The 21,917-nt window shown below is 41.6% G+C and overlaps 2 protein-coding genes across 3 annotated transcripts in view; one reads left to right on the forward strand and one right to left on the reverse strand.

Annotated features, from left to right (window-relative positions):
* The window catches only part of LOC307013450 (uncharacterized protein), a gene marked incomplete at its 3' end in the record, with an annotated part of 31,416 nt that extends 21,275 nt beyond the window's left edge, over window positions 1-10,141 (reverse strand). Inside the window, exons 1-3 of the mRNA XM_079640849.1 lie at window positions 9,639-10,141; window positions 8,929-9,051; window positions 6,610-6,711 (exon numbers count right to left, since the gene is read on the reverse strand). Coding sequence (XP_079496975.1) covers window positions 6,610-6,711; window positions 8,929-9,051; window positions 9,639-9,662 — 249 coding nt within the window. The 5' untranslated portion in view covers window positions 9,663-10,141. The remainder of the gene's footprint in view (window positions 1-6,609; window positions 6,712-8,928; window positions 9,052-9,638) is intronic.
* A 555-nt stretch (window positions 10,142-10,696) lies between these two features.
* On the forward strand, window positions 10,697-16,958 carry otx2b (orthodenticle homeobox 2b). 2 transcript variants are annotated; one of them, XM_079692268.1, is made up of 4 exons: window positions 10,697-10,931; window positions 12,930-13,138; window positions 13,668-13,819; window positions 14,181-16,957. In XM_079692268.1, exons 2-4 carry the CDS (start codon window positions 13,042-13,044, stop codon window positions 14,802-14,804), a joined length of 873 nt encoding a protein of 290 aa, XP_079548394.1. In that variant the 5' UTR covers window positions 10,697-10,931; window positions 12,930-13,041; the 3' UTR covers window positions 14,805-16,957. The 2 variants fall into 2 exon arrangements, with proteins under 2 accessions (XP_079548394.1, XP_079548395.1); XM_079692269.1 differs by lacking the exon at window positions 10,697-10,931 and adding an exon at window positions 12,177-12,299 and having other exon boundaries at window positions 14,181-16,958.
* Window positions 16,959-21,917: the final 4,959 nt, after the last annotated feature.

Consider the following 21,917-nt stretch of genomic DNA (forward strand, 5'->3'; position numbering starts at 1 on the left):
AGCCCTGGGAGGTTAACGACATGCCAACGACATGCCGCTGGAGAACAAGACCTCCGCCTTGCCCCCCTCCTCTCTTGGCTAACCCCTTTACCAGCACACATGCTCTGGGGTTTTGTGGTTGTTCTGCACCAGCACACACCCCTTTTAAAACCTTCAAGCCCTGGAAACTCCATCTCAAACAGAGCTCATTTATTGGTAGTGTCTGGTTGCGGGATCATCTCCCCCCTCCCCCCCACACCAACACATCCCTCCTCTATTTTTACCAAGCTCCATGCAGCTCTCACCTTTTACTCCCAGGCAATCCGATCCTATTTGGAGTGTGTGACGAAGGCCATTCTCCATCACCTCACTGATCAAGAGCCCCCCTGTAAGCGGGCCCAGGGATGAGCAGGTACAGATTTGGGGAGAAGAGGGAGTGGGGCATGTAGTGAAAGAATCTGCAGTGAGCCAAGGAGAAGATTAAACGCTGGCTAACCGTCAGAGCTCCTCTAACCCCCCTCCATCTTCCTTCAGCACTCCCTTCTACTTCACTGATGTCCTGAGGGGGAGTACCAGGGGGAGGGATGGGAGGACGGGGAGGCCAGTGGCACAGTGGTGGCTGAGCCATCTTGTCATCATAGCAGGACAAGCACATTCAACCGTGTCCTCTGTACCCTCCCATCTCATTCCAGTCACTGCATTGCCCTCCGCTGAAATCCATCAAAACCTCTCTCTCTCTCTGCCCATGCCCCCCCCCCCCCCTCTCTCTCTTGTTGGAAGAGTGCTCTCCACTGGTGTCTTTTCTTTTTTAAAGGGCAGAGATGAGTGCTGGGCTCTGCAGTCTTTCCAGGCGTCCAAATTAATTTGCGTCTGCAGCAACATAAGCAGCACGGGGCTATTTGATGAGAGTGTAGGGCAATGACATGCACTGGCAGTTATGCCTTGATCTCTTGCTTTCTTCCCTTGTCACTTTCCCCCTCACCTTAGTGCCAGACTCATGCCAGCCTCATCCACATGGGTGGCACATACACCAAACTTTGTGCTTCTCAGAGGAGTAATTACTGGAGCGCTGAGAATACACTTCAGATCAAGTGTTAGTGTTTTTTTGTTCATCAAATGTCCTTCTTAGTGGAATCTTAAATTAACTAATTAAAACAACTAGCACCCAAAAAAACACATAAATCATAAAGTGTATTGTTCTCACAGCAAATAAATTGAGGATGCACTACGTTAGGCAATTTCTGAAAATCCCTCTGCTAATTTTCTGTTCAATACCTCAAGAACAGATCATTTTCATAATAATAAACACACTAAGGACATCTACAAAACAGCATTCCTTTAGTTTGATTAATGGATGTCAAAGTCAACTTAATGCAATTTGACATGCATTTGAAGTTGTGATCCAAAAAAGGGGACCACAGTTAATGCCTAATTAGCATCCCTAAATAATAAAGCAACTTAGACTAATAATTATTGCATGTACCCATTCTACCAGTTGCACTGACAATTAACCTTTCTCAACTGGTGCTTCGCAATTTGAGTAAATCCTTTTATCAGCAAATATAACACATGGCACACACACACACGTTTCAAACACCACTCAAGGAAATCTATGCAGTGTTTACGGTCGGAAACCAGCACAAAAAAACAAACAGCAGATATCCACTTTCAGTAAACACCACCCAACCACTTATACAGGATCTTCCCAGTGGCTTAGAGTGGGTGGGGAATCAACTTTAGGTGGCTGCTGTGAATGTCATTGAACTACTTGTGTTTAAGCAGGCTTAATATTGCCATGACAAGGTCTCTTTAAACACACAACAAATACTTCCAAATGTAACGAGTCAATTCTGCCTGAGAGTATAGTTTTATAAATGCCTGGCGTTGCTTTCAAGAAATTAACAATTCATATTTTAGAGCCTGAATAGTGGTTTAAGTGCAGCAGTGAGGACAAATCCCCAAAAGGAATCTGTGGTTGTCTCTGTTGTTGCTGCTGACCTCTCGAAAAATAACAAATGCTGTCCAAGTCCGTGATATAGGATCACTGGAGCCAAAATTATGATTACCCAGAGACAAAGTCAAGGTAGATTCAGGATTGAGCATTCTCCCAAAATGTCTCTCCCTCATCCCGATTTGGCAGCACTTGGCTTGTTGCCCACTCACATTGTGTGGACGGCCCTGCCACCGTTGCCATGGGGATATGTGGACCTGTGCAGGCCCTGAAGGCAAAACGGCCTGGTGGTGAGATGGGGGTTATCATCAGGCGCAGACTCCGCTGGGCCCTCCAGAGGCCTGGGTGAAGCAGCAGAGGGACCCCCTCCCCATCTCTGCAGGGCCTCCTGGTGTATGCTGCAGCTGTTTGGAAACCCAGTCAAGGCTGTGAGATGGGACTCAGTAGTGCAGGGCTCCGGCCTGTCCACTGGGGGTCGGCTGCCTGACTCCTGTAAGCATGGGCCAGACGGGGTGGGCTGGGGTGGGAAGGGGCCAGGCGAGGAGAGCTGGACTGCGGCCCAGTGCGGTGACTGCCTGTCTGCCCAGGCGCTGGGCCACGCTGCCACTCCTCCCTGGGCTCGTGCCCCTGCACTTGGATTTCAAAGGGATGTGACAGGGGGGGACTGGCTTTCCCTCTCCATTGCAGGATGCCTGCCCCACCAACTTCTCCAATGCCCCCCCTAAAAACAGCTTTCAGCCCCCACTTTTCCCCAGCCCCCAAATGCCCCTCCAACAGCTTTTCTGTTTCAGCCATGAACTCAGGCTCCCTCTCACACTGTGCCATTCCCACCACTGCTGCCTCGCATTTGGGAGGAGAAGGGGGAGGCTGTGCTGCTACACTGCACCCATCTGCCCCATGTCTTTCCATGCTGTGGACCATGATGCTGCAGCATGGCTCTCTGGGCGCCGTAAAGACTTTGGCAAGTACACTGGGCCTTGGAGCACCCCTCCCCTTGTACTCTCCCTGTCCGCCACATGCACACACTGATGCACACCATCTGATTTAAAATGTACTTACACAAAAACTAGTGCATGTGATCATGCTCCTGTCTTGGGGAGGCAGATGGTGGTTAATACAAATGAATGATTCACGCTGAAAACAGTAAAACAATAAATGTGTTTAAAATGCACTGACTTTACTTCAAGATACCTCAGTTAACGCCCACTGAACACCAAGCCATCTGCGAGAGATCTGAGTCAGATGCGGTGCCACGGTGTCTGTGTGGCAACCAGCTCATTTAGCAACTGGCCCATCATCAGTAAGCATCCTACAAAACCAAAATGACACTGACAGGCTGTGTTTCAATTGGCTGAGATCTCCTTTTCTCTCTCTCTCTCTTTTTTTATCTAGGTTTCTCTCTTCATCGCTCCCCGCATGGCATTTCTCTGGCAGGTCCTCCACTGAAATTCCTCCCCTCCTGGTCTCTCGACATTCCCGCAGCCAGCCTCCCTGCCTGGGCAGAGTGGAGTGGCTGGGGTTGGGTGGGATGGCGCTCCCCCCGAGCTTGTCCCAAGCTACGGCTACAACTCCAGCCCACAACACATTCCTCCAGCCGCTGACCAGTCCCCCCAGCAACCAGGAGAGAGGTGAGGAGAGGAGGGACGGAGGCTTAGTGGTGGTTTGCTGTATAATATCTGCCTGGGCGCTACAAGGGAATAACTCTGGTCAAAATGTTCATGACATGTCATCAACATATTCTTCTCTGTACAGATCTGAAATACTCTCAGATCCTCTTAGGCAATGAGTTTCTTTGTATTTTCTCAACAAAGGTTCAGTTCAATGACAGCCTCTTCAGTGGTTCACTGATGCTTAACAAGGTACTAATGGATCCTTGATGTTTCTCAGCATGTTAACAGACAACGCTCAGTCCTTCACAGAGATGTGATGGGGTGCATATCGCAGTCCGTCACTCAGAAGTTGCTCCTGGACCGCTCAAGCAGCAGTAGGACAGGAGCCTGACGGTCCCCTCCTCCGCTCCCTCCTACTCCCCCAAGCCGAGCCAGGCGCTGTGTTTACTCTCCTAATTACAGGGGAGGGGCCGGCTGACAGGCGAGCCATCACAGATTCCCCACAGGCTCGGGGCTGGGAAAGCAACAAACACCCGCCACTGTCTCCCAAATGTGAGGGCAATGTCCAACTGTCACAGGGGAGCCTTCACTGGCAAAACCCAAAGGTCCAAAGAGAGATATTAAAGACATGAGGAATTGGCAGAGTTGGCACTAACAGGGGGTATGCTTGAGAAGACGGAGTGGGGAGCTGGGGGCATCGCCAAAGTGTCATTCAAAGCAAAGTGGGGTTTGGACAGGGCACAAATACTGATCTACACACACACACACATACACACACACACACACACACACACATTACTGCTCTTGCTCTTATCAAACTAAGGCGGGAGAGTTACATGTAGCAGACAAGAAACCAAGCAGTGGAGCCTCCAAACCATGATGGAGCATGTTCATAAAGAAAGCTAATCCACTGAAAACATTATGCACTCCTTCTTGACTATCTGGAAACCATGCTGCACTGTTCATTTTTGCTAAACTCCTGGCCAACAAATAGTGTTTTGGCAAATACACACCATTCATTTTGATGGCAATGGGGAAAGTTTCAAAACAGGGATTCACGGATCAGATACCTGGTATAGGTATCGGTCTAACACTGACCAAAATGGATTAGATATCGGGAGAAGAAAATGTAATGTATCAATTAGCCTAAACTATCTGCCAATTACTGTCGTTGAGGTATAGGCTATATTGAATGTTGAGTTATATCAAATAGTTTACACTGGATTTATAATTCCTTTGTTATTCTAAATACTCAACTGCACAACATTGCACTTTAAAAGTCATTTCAAATGGAGCTGAAAAAGATGCTGCTAAAAATGATGTGTGGTAAAAGCCTGATTAAAAAGAAGCAGCATTATTGCATAAGTGAGTCATATTGTGGGCTTTCAGGGGAGAGCAGCATTTGTTTCACAGTTTAGCATGATGTTTTAAGATGGCTATAGGTTAAGCATTGTGCATCGATTCAAATGTTTTATTAACAGCGTTGTTTAGGATTGTGAAAAGGTTTGCAGTATGCAGTGGGTACTCGCTGTGGCTGTATCGTTATTGGAAATGAAAAAGTTATATTTAGCCATACCTTCACTGAGCAGAATATGTGTAAAGTTTTATGCAAAATTTGTTTTTTCCAACTACTTTTTTCTGAGAGTTCAAGATTCTGTGATATAAAAAAGCCATGTTTTATTTGTTATATTCCAATATGTCACTGTGATGTGAAGACTTGAAACAGACAGTGCACAAACAAGGACAGATATTTTATCCAGCAGTTAAAACTTAGAAATTAAAATAGATCCTGGATATTCTTCAATGAGATGAGACGGCGGATGGCATTTCAAGAATTAAGAATAAAAAACTGAATAAAAGTACAACACAATACCGAGGTACGTTTTTGTATTTAACTGCATTAATGAAAGTATGAAGCCGGTTACAATGTATGATGGAGAAAAGAGGACAGATTTAATAATCTATGACTGTGGCTTTGATCAAATATACACAGAGTTTAATAAACTGTATCCTCAGAGTGTGTGTGTGTGTGTGTGTGTGTGTGTGTGTGTGTGTGTGTGTGTGTGTGTGTGTGTGTGTGTGTGTGTGTGTGTGTGTGTGTGTGTGTGTGTGTGTGTGTGTGTGTGTGTGTGTGTGTGTGTGTGTGTGTGTGTGTGTGTGTGTGTGTGTGTGTGTGTGTGTGTGTGCACGTGTGTGTGTGTGTGTGTGTGTGTGTGTGTGTGTGTGTGTACACTAACCCTCCTACCAGGGAGGTATAATCCACTAGAGGTTGTAATGCTCCAGTGCTGTTAGGGGGTCTGCAAGAATCCCTGGAGGCACAGTGGCTGACCCTATCACATATTCAGGTCATATAAAATTGAAAAAGCAATGTTGAGAGAAAGAGTAAAACGTAGGAATTGTCTCTTCACCAGCTCTCATAACTAGCGGCAGAGATCGTGCCGTTATATGCCGGCAACACACACCTCACCCCCGAGAGGCAAGACAAGAAAACCATTTGATAAATCATGAATAGTCACAGTTGTGCAAGTGCTGTGACCATTTCGAAAATTATTATGGGGATTACACACAAAATCACACAATGTAACATTTTCAAATGTGTTATGAATGCCTCCCAGAATCCAATTCAAATCCTAGGTTACCAAATAAGCCTGAACAAATCCCCCACATTGAGTTCCTACTCCTTTGAAGACTTGAGAGGTCCGGTCTGCAGGGCAGGTTTTACCACGCCACGCAGACACCTCAGCACACAGGCTACTCTAACAGAGGTGCAGAGAGGAGGGAGAAAGACAGCAGTGGTTTGACAATAATAGTCTTTATTTGTGTTAATTACTTTTGTATTATTATTTCCAGGACAGTGTGTTGGCAGAGAAGAACCAGAGAAAGCATATTTTTCTAGCAAAGACACCAAAATATAACATCAATTTTTAAGGTTGTAAAATAAGAATGTTTAATGTAAAAAATCCACCGGTGATGTGTGTTAGTAGAAGAAGCAAGAATCGTCCAGAGTGTGTGATGTTGGGCTCTTAACACAGTTTAACCTTGAGGCAACAGAGTCTTCTCCCGTCTTACATTTGCCCTTGTTGGTTTTTCTTCCAGCCTTGACTTTGCGTCCTCATTGATGATCTGAAGGCGAGTGTGTTTAATTGCATCCGTTTGTTTGTTGGCGAACTCCTGCACAAACACAACACAAACAATTATGGCGCTAATTAAAAGGCATGTCATATTAATGGAGAGTGCAAACTTGGCAAACACACACACAAACAGCCCCGGCATTATCGTGCACACCACGTTTGAATTCACGAAGACAATGTGTGAGTAAAATAAACCCAATACTTCAAAATGAGTACACCTTTTTATTACGGCACAGAGCAGAAATAAACTAGAACAGACTCATTCAACAGGGTTTTTTAATAATCATTTGAAGAAGGGCTTTGAACCAAAACAACATTTGTAAAATTGTGAGTAAAGAGATAAAATCCCAGGTGCAGGTTGGTGCATGGTGAATCTGTCTGTGTGTCAGTAAACTCTCCCCAAACTGACACTGAATGGGGTGTCTCCCCCTTTAATCCCTGGGGAGGAGACTGGACGTGTTTTGATGACCTTTAGGGTCAGTTACATGTTACATTACACAAAGGTTTAGCTCCTTTGTGATAAGAGGGATGTGTGGGGAAAGCCCTCTGTTTAGACACCTTCCTCGCGAGTGCACCTTTTTTTTTACAAGGAAGCAGCAGCAGTGGCAACGTATCTATCAAACCTGCCAGGCTAATTAAAATACAGCTTGTGATTATCCTACTTCAGCTCCTCACTCTTTCTCTCTCTGTCACCCACACACACAACCAGACACACACACACACACACACTGCATATCTTTCCACAATAATTATCTTATAGCACGGTTTAAATAAGGATAATATCCTCATTGGTTTTAATAACTGCTACCCATCCACATGCTACTAGATTTAATGTTTTTTAAATGATGTATTGCTATATGTCCATTTTTACTTTCAAAATAATCACTAAAATGTGTACAACTGTAAATGCAGATTAGTTCAAAATGTATGGAAGGTGAACAGACCCTTGTGGATATTTATTTATTTATTAAAAAATAACAATATGATTAAAAACAAATTTTAATTGCATAAGAAAATATTTGTCTTGACATCAAAGAGTGTGAAACGGCATTCTTGATTTTATTCCTTTTTTTACACTTTTTTTAAGCTCAGAATGAATTCCACTAACACATTCCTCACATGCAGCCATGCGAATATCAAACAAGGAGGGAAAACGCAGAGGACAGGAACTCTGAGCAGATGTATATTCATGTGGTAAATATGCAGTTTTAAATTCACACAACTCACAATCAACATCTGTGGTTTATTTTTGCAAAATAGCAAACATTTAAAACCTCAGGCTGCTGTGTTTATATTTGTTCTATTTAATTTTAAAAACATACATTTATTTATCCTATAATGTGTTGATTTTTTACTTGTATGCCTATAAGGAACAGATCAGTGGGAGAAATGGCTGCATGCCCAGTAATTATCCAATCTTGAAGTAATATTTTTCTATCAGGCTATTAAACAAGGGTCACACATTCACGCCAGTAAATGCATTGGTAAAGATGAATAGGCTGCGCATTAACTGGTAGAAATCACAGGTTGGAGGAGGCCTGGTGAAATCCTCCTCACCCTCAGGTTGAGTAGCAGAGGCGGAGATAAAAGCCGTCGTCGTCAATTAGCCGGGAGTCAGTGGGAGCGCTGCTCGCCAGAGGCGTTTAACTCCTTCTCCCTTTAAACGTCCTTTTAAGATACAAAGTCCCTGCGGAGGGCCTGGCTTTACACTTAAATAAATTATTTAGCAATTTAAACGGTGAGATCCAGCAGATAACTGCATCACACGTCATGATTTTCCACGCAGCAGTTAGAAAGTCTCGCGTTAGGCACATTACCATGCAGCTGCTGGAATATGAGCAAATTCAATTTATTTCCTTTTTTGAAAAGAAAAGCAGTTTTTAGCTCCAAGCTAATTATTGCTTTGCAGAACTCTAGATCGCCCAATGGGCCCAACGTGTTAAGGCGTGGAACATTTTTGAAGAGCACAACTTGCACAAGTCTATATATTATTAATTTAAACTTGACATCCCGGGCTAAACATGATGTTTTTTGTAGTGAGGTGGAGTGTGTAACCAAATATTTTTTGGAAAGGCTCAACTGTGACCAAACATAATTAAAAAAACACCAGACGTTATCTTATTTGGCATGTATTTTAACATAAACATATGGAATCAATTAACTCATGCTATTAGATGACAAAATGCACATGTTATTCGGCAGTAAAAACACAAATACATGTTAACAAAAATACACCGGAAATAAGCAAACTGGATACCTGGATGTGTTGCAGTCCCTCGCCTCCAAGCTGCCAGACTACAGCTAAACTTTTCCTCTGCAGTTTGCTTGTTAAAAGAAATCCTGGATTATGATCCATTCGGCGGCTCCCTCTGATCGAAATCTGTCAAAAGAGATGACATCGAGTTTGTGAAGTTGACAAATATGTTTGTACCAGTTTGTGTGAAGCTGCAACTCTGAGTGGAAACCAGTGCTCCCAGCAGCCTTCACTGCACCTTTGACTCTGGCCTTCCACACGAGCCACAGAGAGAGGCAGCAAAATGACGATTCACAAAACCCACGGTCTGCCTGTGTTTATAAATCTAAATCAATATTCAAATCTGTCTGAAGTGAGCGGGTGTGTCCGTGCAGGCGGAGTGTGTGTGTGTGAGAGAGAGAGATTGTGTGTAGTGTGTGCGTAGGTGTTCCGCAAAGCCTCTTAAGATGATACATTTATCAAGCCGTGACAAAACCTTCGGCATATTTTGAGATGGGCACGCAGGTTCAACGTTCAAGTGACATGAGGAAGCCTATTTGTCCCTTGCAGCTTGTAAACATTCTAGTAAATAGGAAATATGATAAATGATTGTAAATAAATAAAAAAAATATTATTAGGATTATTATTAGTATTAGTATTGTTAACAATGTAAGAATACAGAAATTTAAAAATACATTTTCTTATTAATCACATTTAAAATAAAACAGACTTACCTTCACAGTTTTCTTCTTCCACATCTTTTAGCAGAACGCGTGTCAGGTAAAGTAAGTGAAAGTCTCCATCAGAAGAACGGGACTTTATTTCCCCCCACATGTCGCCTCTTCTCCGGGTGTGTGCACACTGCAGCTCCGGTGCCAGGAGCTCGGTACTCAGTGTCTCTCGGTGAGAACTCCCTGTAAATATTGTGGGTGAATTTTCGTGCAGGCCCGTATCATGCTGATGGGAGCAGACTGGCTGCCTATGCAGATGGGAGGACAGTTTTAAGAAAATAAGTCGCTCTAAATCCCCTTTTTTTGCGACGCGCTGGAATGTGAGAGGACGGTGCAGCCTTCACAGGAGAGCTGCTTCAGTCCAGGAGAGCTGCTTCAGTCCAGGAGACTGCTTTCTGTCCTTATGTCCCATATTTATTTGAACACTCTGTTATACATCAAAACTATTATATTTGTTTTGTTAGAAAACCGATGTTAAGATGCGTTTATATTATTTGATTGTATTGAACTTTTTTAATATTTAAAACATCTGAAAAAAAAAGAAAGAAGATTTTTGGATGACTTTTGCAGTGATGCAGATACATATATTATAAAAAATATATGTATTCACACCACTAGTAGCCTATACTATGCCCACATAATGTTTTCAGGAAACTCTTCAATAGTGCATATCACCCACTCAGTCTTTATATAAGTTGCTCCAGTTCAATGCTTCCACTGCTATTATTTTAAATGTAGGCCTACTAAAAAGGCGACAAAAGTGACTTTTTTCTCGGTTTAAAGTCCACACATACGGCACCGGCATACGGTTTATTTATTATTAATGTACTCTCTCTGCGGTGGGGTGGCGATGTTGTCAGTCGCCCTCGCGCTGCCATTGGCTGAGGACTGTGCGTCAAAAAAAAAAGTAGCTGGAGACATTTGTTCCCAGAGAGAAAAAAAAGGGGGAAAAAATCCTCTTCCTCCCCACCGGTGTGAGAGACGGAGACAGACCTCAGCTCAGTCCTGCGGCTCTCATTGGCTGGCAGTTTGTACAAAATCCAACTCAAACCACTTCACTCACAACACACCAACACATCCTAAAGGCTACACGCAGCTGTCGCTCCGCTCAGACCTGATGCAGCCGCTCAACATTTAACTTTTATCCGCACTGTGTCCTGAAGCAGACCACCGCTCCTGCTCCTGCTCGGTTTTGTGTGTTTTATGCGCCGGGACGCCATTTCTCTGCACTGAGTTTTATTATTTCTCCTGGAGGAAACCAAGTAGACAAAGAACTTCTCAGTCGTCGATACCAGGGTAAGTTTTATAATGTATTTATATTGTACTGTTATTGTTAAATTATAGCTATTATTGTTGTTTTAAATTATCATTAGTTATAGTTACCACATTCATTATTATACATATTAGCCTATATCACAATAATGAATCTCGAATGGCATGAAGTAAAATGAATAAGAAGAAACCATATTTTAAAAGGTTTATTAATATAATAAATATGCATTTTTTTTTCTTTAAAAAAGAGTGGTGGTGAATTAAAATCCACGAAAACATTTAAAGAAAATGCCAGTGAGGCTGCAGGCAGATGTGGGCTAAACCCTCTTAAAGTCAGCCTTTTTATTTGAGCAGAGCACTGAGTAAGTCTGCTCAACAAAATCATTATGAACATAAATCGATGATAAAAATGTAAACAGAGAACATAGAAAATCCGATCATTTTAGAAGCAAACTGATTAAGTTACATGATCTGCTAATGAAATCGATCAAATGACCGATTAAATGCTACACATTTCTAATATTCCTTTGCCTTTTTATTTAAATGGTGTGATACCTGGAGTTTATATTTTACAAATGTCACACTCACTGACTGGAGCCAGAGCTTCGACAGAGAACACCGAGTCCGCATTTAGTGGGCGAAGTTTCCACTAAATAATAAACCCTTCAATATTTCAAACTGCACATTTGTCCTCAACAAACATTTTTACACGAAACACCCTTCAATGAATATTTGAGGAAGGGCTGAGGCAGAAAGCTGCACTAAAAATAGGCCTGTTGGCTGCTGCTATCGAACAAAAATGTTTCGGCCTTTCTCTGAGCTGGCTCTCCTCTGCCTCCAGAGACGAGTCATTGGAGAACAAAAACCAACATGTCACATCTCATATATTTCAACCGTGTTTACCGCAATCTGGTTATAGACTGTTTGTATGCACCTCAATAGCAAGTTGTGGTCGGTTACATTTATTTAAATATATTTTAACATTTATCAAATTTAAAGAATCAGAGTAAACATATGTTTCGTTAAGTGCTTATGAGTATTCACGTCAAAAGTATGATTAGAATTAAACACCATTGCTGGTTTGCAGCAGTATTTTAGCAGCACTTTGGGCTGTATTGATACCAAACTGCAGCTCCACTCATGCCACTCTGATTGTCTCGTTAATTCATCAACAGACAAATTTATCATAATTAATTATTGGAAAGAGTGATCATTATTGAGCGGGTGTGTCTGGTGGATGGGTGTGTTTTTAAGTGTGACAGATTGGGATGAGGAGGTTAAAACCGTTGGATGTTGTGAGAAAAAAAAATCAACTAATCAAGACGCGCAGAGGGGATAACGGGTGAGGGTCAGTGAAGTGACAGCAATCACTCATTCACCAATCAACTTCAAGTAATTCTATTTTTTTCTTTTTAAAGGTTACGTGTATTATAGGAGAACGCATTTTTAACTGGATTAAAAATGTTTCTTCATCAAATAATGTCGTGAAAAATAAATTAAAAAGTCAATCTAAATTGCCCTAAAAATTCAAACAAAGCTTGTAAAAAAACACATTTTAAATTCAGGATACTTTCACAGCAGAAAGTATACCTAAAGGGATGGCCATTTTTAAATTGATGATCATTATTGATTGTTCGTTGAAAGATACATTCGGCGTTTAGTTTTCTATAACTCCCATTGATCTTTAGTTGACATTTCTAAACAAAACTGTACACGAAAAAGAGTGTCAAACAGAGAATACCACCAAATAAACCGAAAAACCTGAAAATAAAATAGAATATATTTATTCCTGAACAGGTAAAGTGACGATATCTCTTTTTATTGTACTTCATATAAAAAAGAGCCATTGTCTTTAAAGTTATGTGCCATTACAGTGCCGGCGAGTTCCTTTTGTGTGGGGGGTTGAGGAGCAGAGGACAGTTGGGGATGTGGAGAGGGCTTATTTTTGTAACAACAAACCTAATATCTCTTCTCAACGTACATCCTAATCGGTGTCTTCTTCTCATGTCCTTTTTGGATCAGGTGCCCGGTGTAACAAGGACCACACGGCCAACAGGAGGACACCAAGTACATATCGAGAGCTCCATCCATTTTCAAGATTTTCTCCAACTTCAGCCCTCAGACAAACATTAGCATGATGTCGTATCTAAAGCAACCACCTTACACAGTCAATGGCCTCAGTTTAACAACTTCCGGAATGGACCTCTTGCATCCATCAGTTGGCTATCCAGGTGGGTTTGCACTTTTTGAATAATAAATAAGGAGTAGAGAAATCAAATAACATAAATGGCTCGGAGCAAGAAAAAAAAGTACTGGAGTGGAAATGTTACAGTGTAATTAGGAAACACTTCCAGGCTTTGAAATAAAAAAAAATAGCTCTAAATTGTGGGAGATGCAGACCAGTTGCTTGGAATAATTTCTAAAATAAACAAACAGATTACGCAAACGTATTTAACTTAAAAGGAAAATAAATCCCCTCTCCTGTGATATGTTATTTTTAGATGTGCCTTCCGAAACAATTACTAGCCAAGTGCTTCAACTTTTGCCTAAACTGCATCAAATTTGCACATAATATTAAAGTACGTTTAATGTTAAAAATGTTCTGCCAGATTATTGGTCTCACGGGATCGTGCGTATTTACGCAAACGACAACAAATGATGTTGTTACAGATTTGCCTTTGATACATTTTTGTAATATTGTCACCTGCCTTTCCGTTTGTGTCATGTTTCATGTGATTAACATTTTTATTTTTATTGCAGCAACTCCACGGAAGCAGAGACGAGAGAGGACTACTTTTACGCGCGCACAACTCGATATTTTGGAGTCGTTGTTCGGCAAAACTCGGTACCCGGACATATTCATGCGCGAAGAGGTGGCGCTGAAAATAAATCTACCCGAGTCCCGAGTACAGGTGATTAACCAGAACATTAGCCATACATCAACATATTTTATAAATGCACAGCAAGAAACACTTAAGCTAACGCGTGACTGACACAATGTCAGAAGCTTAGTGTTTTCCTTAAATCAAGTGGAAAACTTTTGCCATGGGGTGAGATAATTTCACTTAACCGTAGATTCCCTTCAGTCCACAGATACAATTAAATTAGATACATTCTAGAAAAATCTTGATTTTGACAGTAAATAAATGAAATGGTATTTATTTTCCATGGATACAAAATATATAATATATGTGCTATCAACGTAGGGTTTGAGATATGTTTACATTATAATCAATATCTCAGCAATAACATGTCATTATGTGACTCTTCCAGGTCTGGTTTAAGAACCGACGGGCAAAGTGTCGACAGCAGCAGCAGCAGCAGCAGAACGGGGGGCAGAACAAGGTGCGACCAGCTAAAAAGAAAAGTTCCCCAACCAGAGAAGCGAGCCCGGAGAGCGGCGCCAGCGGGCAGTTCACGCCCCCCACCAGCACCACCGCCGTCCCCGCCATACCCACTAGCACCGCCCCAGCGTCCATCTGGAGCCCGGCGTCCATCTCTCCGCTCGCAGACCCCCTGTCTACCTCCTCCTCCTGCATGCAGAGGTCTTACCCCATGACCTACACCCAGGCCTCGGGCTACAGCCAGAGCTACGCCGGCTCAACCTCCTACTTCAGCGGCATGGACTGTGGCTCTTACCTCACTCCCATGCACCACCAGTTGTCAGGCCCTGGCTCAACCCTCAGTCCGATGAGCACAAACGCGGTGACAAGCCATCTGAACCAGTCCCCGGCGTCCCTCTCCACCCAGGGCTACGGGACGTCCGGCATCGGCTTCAACTCCACAGCAGACTGCTTGGATTATAAGGACCAGGCGGCGTCGTGGAAGCTGAACTTCAATGCCGATTGCTTGGATTATAAGGATCAAGCTTCTTCGTGGAAATTCCAGGTCCTGTGAACAGAGCAATCAGCTGTCAAAAAAGTGCACAAACAGTGACGATCACATCAGACACGGCGCTGCCCTCCCTCTGTACAACACATCCGACATGTTAAAGTGTCAGCCGGGCTCGGCCAGGCAGGCTCTCAGGGGCCTCGGGTTTTCGGCATGACGGTCTTTGGTCCTCCTAGAGGAGAGGTTTAATTTATTTTAGCACTGGCAAAGAGATTTTTCTCCTGATCATTTACTGGTTGTAGCCCCTCATCCATGTCTGTCAGTGTGTACCTCTATGCGTAAAAACACCTGTTGAGGGCAACACAGAGTGGACTCTGAAATAAAAGTACACCACAGCCACGGAACTAATGTTTCTCCTCGAACAAACCCCAGTTCATTCTCCTGGTGAAGTGACCTCCTTTACACAACTTTGCCGAGCTGCTGGCAGAGACACGGATGTGGACATGGGTGCACTACTTTATTTAAGAAAAAAAGTGTTTATAAGAATCATTATGTAGTTTCTAAGAGACAATCAGTGTGTGTCTTATATAAATGGTACATATGTGTTTTTTTTTATCTGTGCTAGCCTTCGAAACTGTGATCTGTTGTATTGTATGCAATTTGTGAGCCCCCCCCCCCCCCTCGCACCAGACTCTCTGCTGTGATTTGAATAGATTTCTAACTTTTTGAACACCGAAGGATGCTAATGGTTAAATCACCGGCCTCACAAAGAGAGAAGAGACTCCCCAAGAACATGGTAGTACTAATCAAAGATTAGCCATACTGGAAATGACTCTCGGCTGCTGAGAGCTCCACACTTGCTCCCTTCCATTGATCTCAACACGGTGATTGTGGATCCTTTACTGGCTCCGATGGTTAGACCTCACCGCTGAAAAGACATGAATAAAGGTCCTGTGAGCTTACTCTCTCATCAAGAGACGATCTGTGTGTGCGTGCATATGTGTGGTGTTTGCGTGTATCCTGCAGAGAGGGAGAATATGTTATGAACAAATTGTTAGCCCACTTTAAGTGAGCAATTCAGTTTAGTTGAGTTACAGAAATATTCTATAGCAAGCAACGATTAAAATGGATAATGGGAAAACTACAATTACAAATGAACACTGAAAACAAAAATAACGAGTAAAAAAAACAATTTGATTTATGATAAGTCAGATTTTTCTAAAGAAAAAAAGAAAATCCAATTATTTTAATGAAAAATAATAATAATGGTAACCATTTCCTCATGCATCATTACCAAAATGACATAATGAGGGAGATACTTGGTTTAAAAGTATGTTAACAACATTCTTTGATTTTAAACATGCTTTAATAAAAATGAAATATGGGTTCTTAGTTCAGCCTCTGCTCAGGTGGCAGAGTTTACCTTTTTTTTCCTTTGTTAGTTTCCGGTATTCAATTCAAATAGTCTCAACAAAGAGAGTGTGCGGTTTGAGAAAGCAGTGTTTAATCCCGGCCTCCAAGAGATGCTAATCCCAATATTTTACCGGCGGGGGTTTCTCTGGGGCGCAGGGGCAGCAGTGGCCCCAATCAAAGCTCACCGCATGGGTTTACATGCCTGATCCCCAAATATGACCTCTAATATGGAGCCTCATATTTCATCTGACAAGAAAACATGAAAACACACGTTGCTATTTCATTATTCATTTATCAAGTAACCAATTTGCTATGATTACATGTTGCCAATAGCATCTGAAACTGCAGAAAAGCTTCAAATCATCAGGAATATAAGAGTAACAAAGTAAAAAAAGAAAGTGTAAATCTCTGCAGTTATTTGTGTTGCTGATGGTTTTTTGGTTGTTGGCAGTGTAGGTGTAACATGTAAATATGAAACTGGGTCGTGAAGTAAAAATAATATAAAGTCATCCAAGGGAAAAACTTGCAAGAACTCAGCCCTTAAACATATAACGTTTCTGATTAAAGAGACAAAGTGTGTGCTTTAACCTGAATTAAAGTTAAATTATTCAATGGACTATTAGGTTGTTTAATGACTCTTTACAGTAGGGCAAGGCTAGGCAATTTTATTTATATAGCACTTTTCAGCACGTGGCGATTCAAAGTGCTTTACAACACTAATAAGTAAAACTATATAATTTTCACCTGCATGGTGCAAACTGGGGAAGAGATTATTATGTACATGTCTCGTCACAGTAAATAAATTGAAGAGGTTACAGGTTCTTTAAAAAAATGTGGAGTTGCTTTTTTTTTTTCTTCATTATTTTTAAAAGGGGGTTTTGTTTGTAATTAGTTTTTTGTTGTCCTCCATCTTGAAAGTAACGGTGCAGTCAGCTTGACGACAGGAGACAATAAAGTCAGAGCGGCTCTGGGATCTGTAATGAGTCGACATGGCTCGGCAGTGGGCTAATTGTTAGAAGTCCAACAATCAATTAGCATCCTTGACATTGCCAATAATCTCTCTTTCATTGGAGTCTCCGCTAAAGGAGCACACTAATTAAAAGCGTTGCTTGAAATAATCGAAGCGTTAAAGAGAAGGCGACTTTGATTCCACTCCGTGGACAGAGAAAAAGGTGTGCGAGTGTTTTACGGGGTTTGATTGTACTTTTGAAAGACTTAATCACACAATGGCCCGTATCCATAACTTATTCAAGGGTGAAGCAGAAATAGCTGTTTATATGCTGGTGCCTATGTTTCTTTAATGTATAACACAGGCCGATTTTAGCGCTAGAATATTCAAGAATCAATTATAAAATCGCCACAATACAACGGCAAGTTTAGCAAAACGCATATGCATCTTTATGGAGATAAACAATGCAACAATTGAACTTGGAAACAATAGATCAGGCTGAGGGAAGCCTGAATATTCATGAGATGCGTCTCCTCTCAGTGTCAACAACTCCTCCATCCAGACTGCTCCAACTAAAGAAAGAAACAAAGTGTTTCAGGCTGCCGGGTCACATTTAAATGTCAGCTGTAGAAACACTTCTATTCTGAACGAAAGAGATGCATCAAGTGACTGAAAGGCAGAATAAAAAAAGTTTGAAGACTGCACCAAAAGAAGAAAAACTAAATATGACCCTCCCAATATTAGCTGCCCCCCCCCCCTCCACACACACACACACACACACACACACACACACACACACACACACACACACACACACACACACACACACACACACACACACACACACACACACACACACACACACACACACACACACACACACACACACACACACACACACACACACACACACACACACACACACACACACACACACGTAAGTATCACTCACTAACTGAAACACTATAATATTTAATGATAAGCAAGGCCCTTGATAGATGTAACACAAAGTCACCAGACACCCTCGCTGTCACTTAACATTTCCACGTTTCACAATGCACTCCCTTGGCCCTAATCAATGCTCACTGATACTTCCAATATCAAGTGAAACACAATGGCTTCAGCCCGCTTGTTATTGTAACCTTGGAGCCTCGTGTCTTCAAAGTGCACAAAAGTCATGAGGAGGATTAGACATCCGGCCTCCACAATGCTTCATACATACAATGAGTTTTAATCAAGACCAAAGCAGCGCTGAGGAGCATATGGGACCAACAGACGCGGCATTAATCCCTCTTGGTTTTTGTCTAAGAACGGGCTGCACAGCGCCCCTTGTCCCCGGCCTGGGTGCAGTCCGGTCGGCCACAAACACGAGTCCGCCAACCATCCGCCTGATCACAGTTAGAGGCTGAGGCCGCAACGCCTGCAAGGGTAACGGGGGATTGTTCACCCAGTATTTGGTCTGATCCCCAGTTAAAAAAATGAAATGAGACTAGGTTGAAAAATGTATTTTATTTACAAACTATAATAAATAAATCAGTGTATTATTTTTGTGATTGGGAGATTGCCTCAAGGTTTTTCCTGCAAAAATTCTGCAGGTGTTTGAATTAGTAATCAATATACACCTCTGCTTTTTAACTCTCCGTGAGTTTTATGAAAACATAAGTAGCCTATTGGAAAAGGGAAGAAAAAAATATAATTATACAGAAAGAAAAGTAAGAAAGACAGCGAGCGATTAAAAACTGATGTGGCATAGTTTGTTAAAATTGTATAACTTAATTTAGGGATCTAAATTCACTATCACATAAATTAAGCTTCAAATGACCACATTGCCTTCACATCTGATAGCCTGCATGGTGGGGTGCATGATAAATGAAGTATATGTGTAATTTTTGCAAGATACTGTATTGATCAAACCAAATAAAGCAATGACAAAATGATGTGGAAAAATGAGCCAACAACTAATACAAAAAAAACATAAATAAACATGTTTTAAGCTAATCCAGCAGTATCCCCTTGAAAGTGTTTATCCAGGCTTAGTCGAGATTTTTCGGAAATTATTTAAGTTTGTGACATCATCAATGAATTTGATAATCTTATCAAAGATTAAATTAAAAGGGGTTTGTATAGCCATACATAATAACAGATTTAGATGTTTTAAAAAATGAAGTCTAAAGAGATTTGAAGTAAGCGCAGTAAAAAGCATGTTATTTTAATTTCTCAGACTGCTCACACAAATCCATGGATTTACAGAGATCCAAAACTGATAATGATACTAACAGCTTGACTAGCTGGAGGTCTGACGAAGCAAAGGGCCACACATTCTTCCTGCAGCACCGCACGGAAGAGATCAATTTTAAAAAAACTAAATATTTTACAGTTTCCTCCATAACCTGCAGTGATTTATTAAAACACATTATCATACTGTTGCAACTGTAGAGACTTTTTTTCAGCAGGGCCCTTTGCCCGCATAAGCGCTCTTTTAAAAAGCAGTCTTACCAAATATGCCTAAACATTTGGCTTATGATGTTCATAAGCCCCACAGGACACAGAGGGCTTATCAGTTCATTAGCCACTTGATGGCCTATTTCAAGTTATAGTAGGTGGGAGGAGGGCGATGGATGAGGATATAACCATCCATTACTGAAGCATATTTTGTTAAGCTATTCAGGGGCACTGAAAAGCCATAAGAAGATTAGCAGATCTCAGCATATGTTAAAAAACACATTATAATGGGTCAAGTTAATACCTAGTTAGTTAAAGCTCCTAGTTAGCACTAAAGAGGTCCATTTGTATGTTTTATAAAATCTACTTTTTTTTGCAATATATATGTTAAAACAAAAAGTCAGTCACTGATTGATGAGCATTGTTTTTCAGGATGGCAACATTACAATGTTGACATTAAGTTGTGACCTGAAAGGTCTTTCAAACTGCTTGGATTAAATTCTCCCCGACCATTGATAAAAATCTCCTTTTTGAGATTATGCTTTTCTCTTAATGGTGATGTCATACACACTTTTAAACGGAAATGGGGGGGACAAGCTCCATAAATAACCAATACATTTTAACCAAGCTTCTGTTTGGTTCAAGTTCAAAATATTTCTGCATAAAATGTACACTATGAGGGTGCGTGATCTGAGCCAAATAACTGATTGACGTAACCCACTGTAATCCCACTGGAAATCCAGCTGAGTTGAAGCAAAGTGAGGATTTTGGGCATCAAATGTGAGTAAGAAACAATGCAGCATAATAAAGTCCAGTCGTGGTATTTAACAACATTTACATAGGAAGCTTTTGATATTCCCTACTGGTGTAATGCTTACTTTCAACAGAAATTGGGAGAAATAGCAGGAACAGCTGACATTTGACATTGCATGTAAGCCATGATCAAACTCCATAGTTAATGGCCTCAAACACACCTTTTGATCACAAATAGCTTACAAATTTAATGACTTCATGGTGAACGGAGCCAAATTCTCTCCATTCTGCCAGTATTCTCACCACAGGCTACACGGTAAATCAAAAACAGCTACAAAAGAGAAAAAGTGTAATAATATCATTTACTCATTTCACTTTAATCCTTGGCCCCATGAATTCAGCAAAGTCACTGAATTAATTAGCAAGCTTCTTTGTGTAATCCATCATTACAACAATGTTTAGTTTTATAACATGTTTTAATAAGTACACAGGGTTCCTTAAGCCACACGGTACTACAAGGGAAAGACCCTCTTCTCTCCGTACAACGATTACCACAGGTGTATTGATGAGGCCTCACTGATGAGTCACACCTCTAACAATCACTTTCTCTTAATCTCCTGCAAACACCAATCTCTTGTGGGACAGTGGGCCTATAGTAGGAACCACTAACTAATGAGCTGCATCCAACAGATTTCGAGTTTGGAGACCCCCGCCTAGATGGACAGTTTTAGTGAGACTGCAGTGCAAAGAGTGAGGCAAGGCAAATCAGCCCAAAGACGGAATCTGTTTTTGCTTATTTCAATATTTCATTGAGTGTTATACATCAATGAACTGTTTCAGGGTGTCATCGCACAGAAGCTAAGCGCTTCGCATGCAAGTGTATGCCTTCATCCAACGTGCCTTGAATACATGAAAGCGTCTATCACACAAGTTCTAGAAGAGTTCAACTTCGAGAAACAAAACATCGACAGCACTGAAGATTTTCTACCAGAAACAACTCAAATCTCAATCCAATTGTGTTACCTTTTCAGTGGGAACGCATGATGTTAAAGGGTGTTAGAATAATGGACCAGGGACAACTTCAAATGAATACAAAATCTTTATGATGACAGATGTAATGACTTGAAACAGCAGGAACAGCACAGGTGTAATTAATAACATTAATGAGGGGTGCAGGGTCTAGGTGTACATCTAAGCCTTCGTTAATGTTATTACTTACACCTGTGTGCATCCGGTTATGAGTCTATGCCACGAAAAATCTACCACCTCTTAGTATACAAGGATTTATTTGACATTGTGTGTACTTGTGGTTCTAGTGTGAGGTTCATACTTTGTCTGTGGAGCAGTCTTATGTCTCTATGACTGTACGTGAATGTTGTGCTTCTATTTATAGAAAAGAAATTGCATGAACATCTGATGGTCCAAACAGACACAACACATAATAAATAGATGCAACTCAAGTGCATATAACCCAACTTAATACTATGCTATTAAGAAAGCACCACATTGTTCAGTACAAATTGGTTTCTGGCTTAAAAACAAAGCCACCTGCATAAACACAGCAACAGTTGTTGAAGAGATGACGCTCAGGAGTGAGCCAATATGGCCTAAGGCAGAGACCA

Source organism: Notothenia rossii (assembly GCF_949606895.1).
Source record: "Notothenia rossii genome assembly, chromosome: 7".
In the NCBI taxonomy this organism is placed as follows: Eukaryota; Metazoa; Chordata; class Actinopteri; order Perciformes; family Nototheniidae; genus Notothenia; species Notothenia rossii.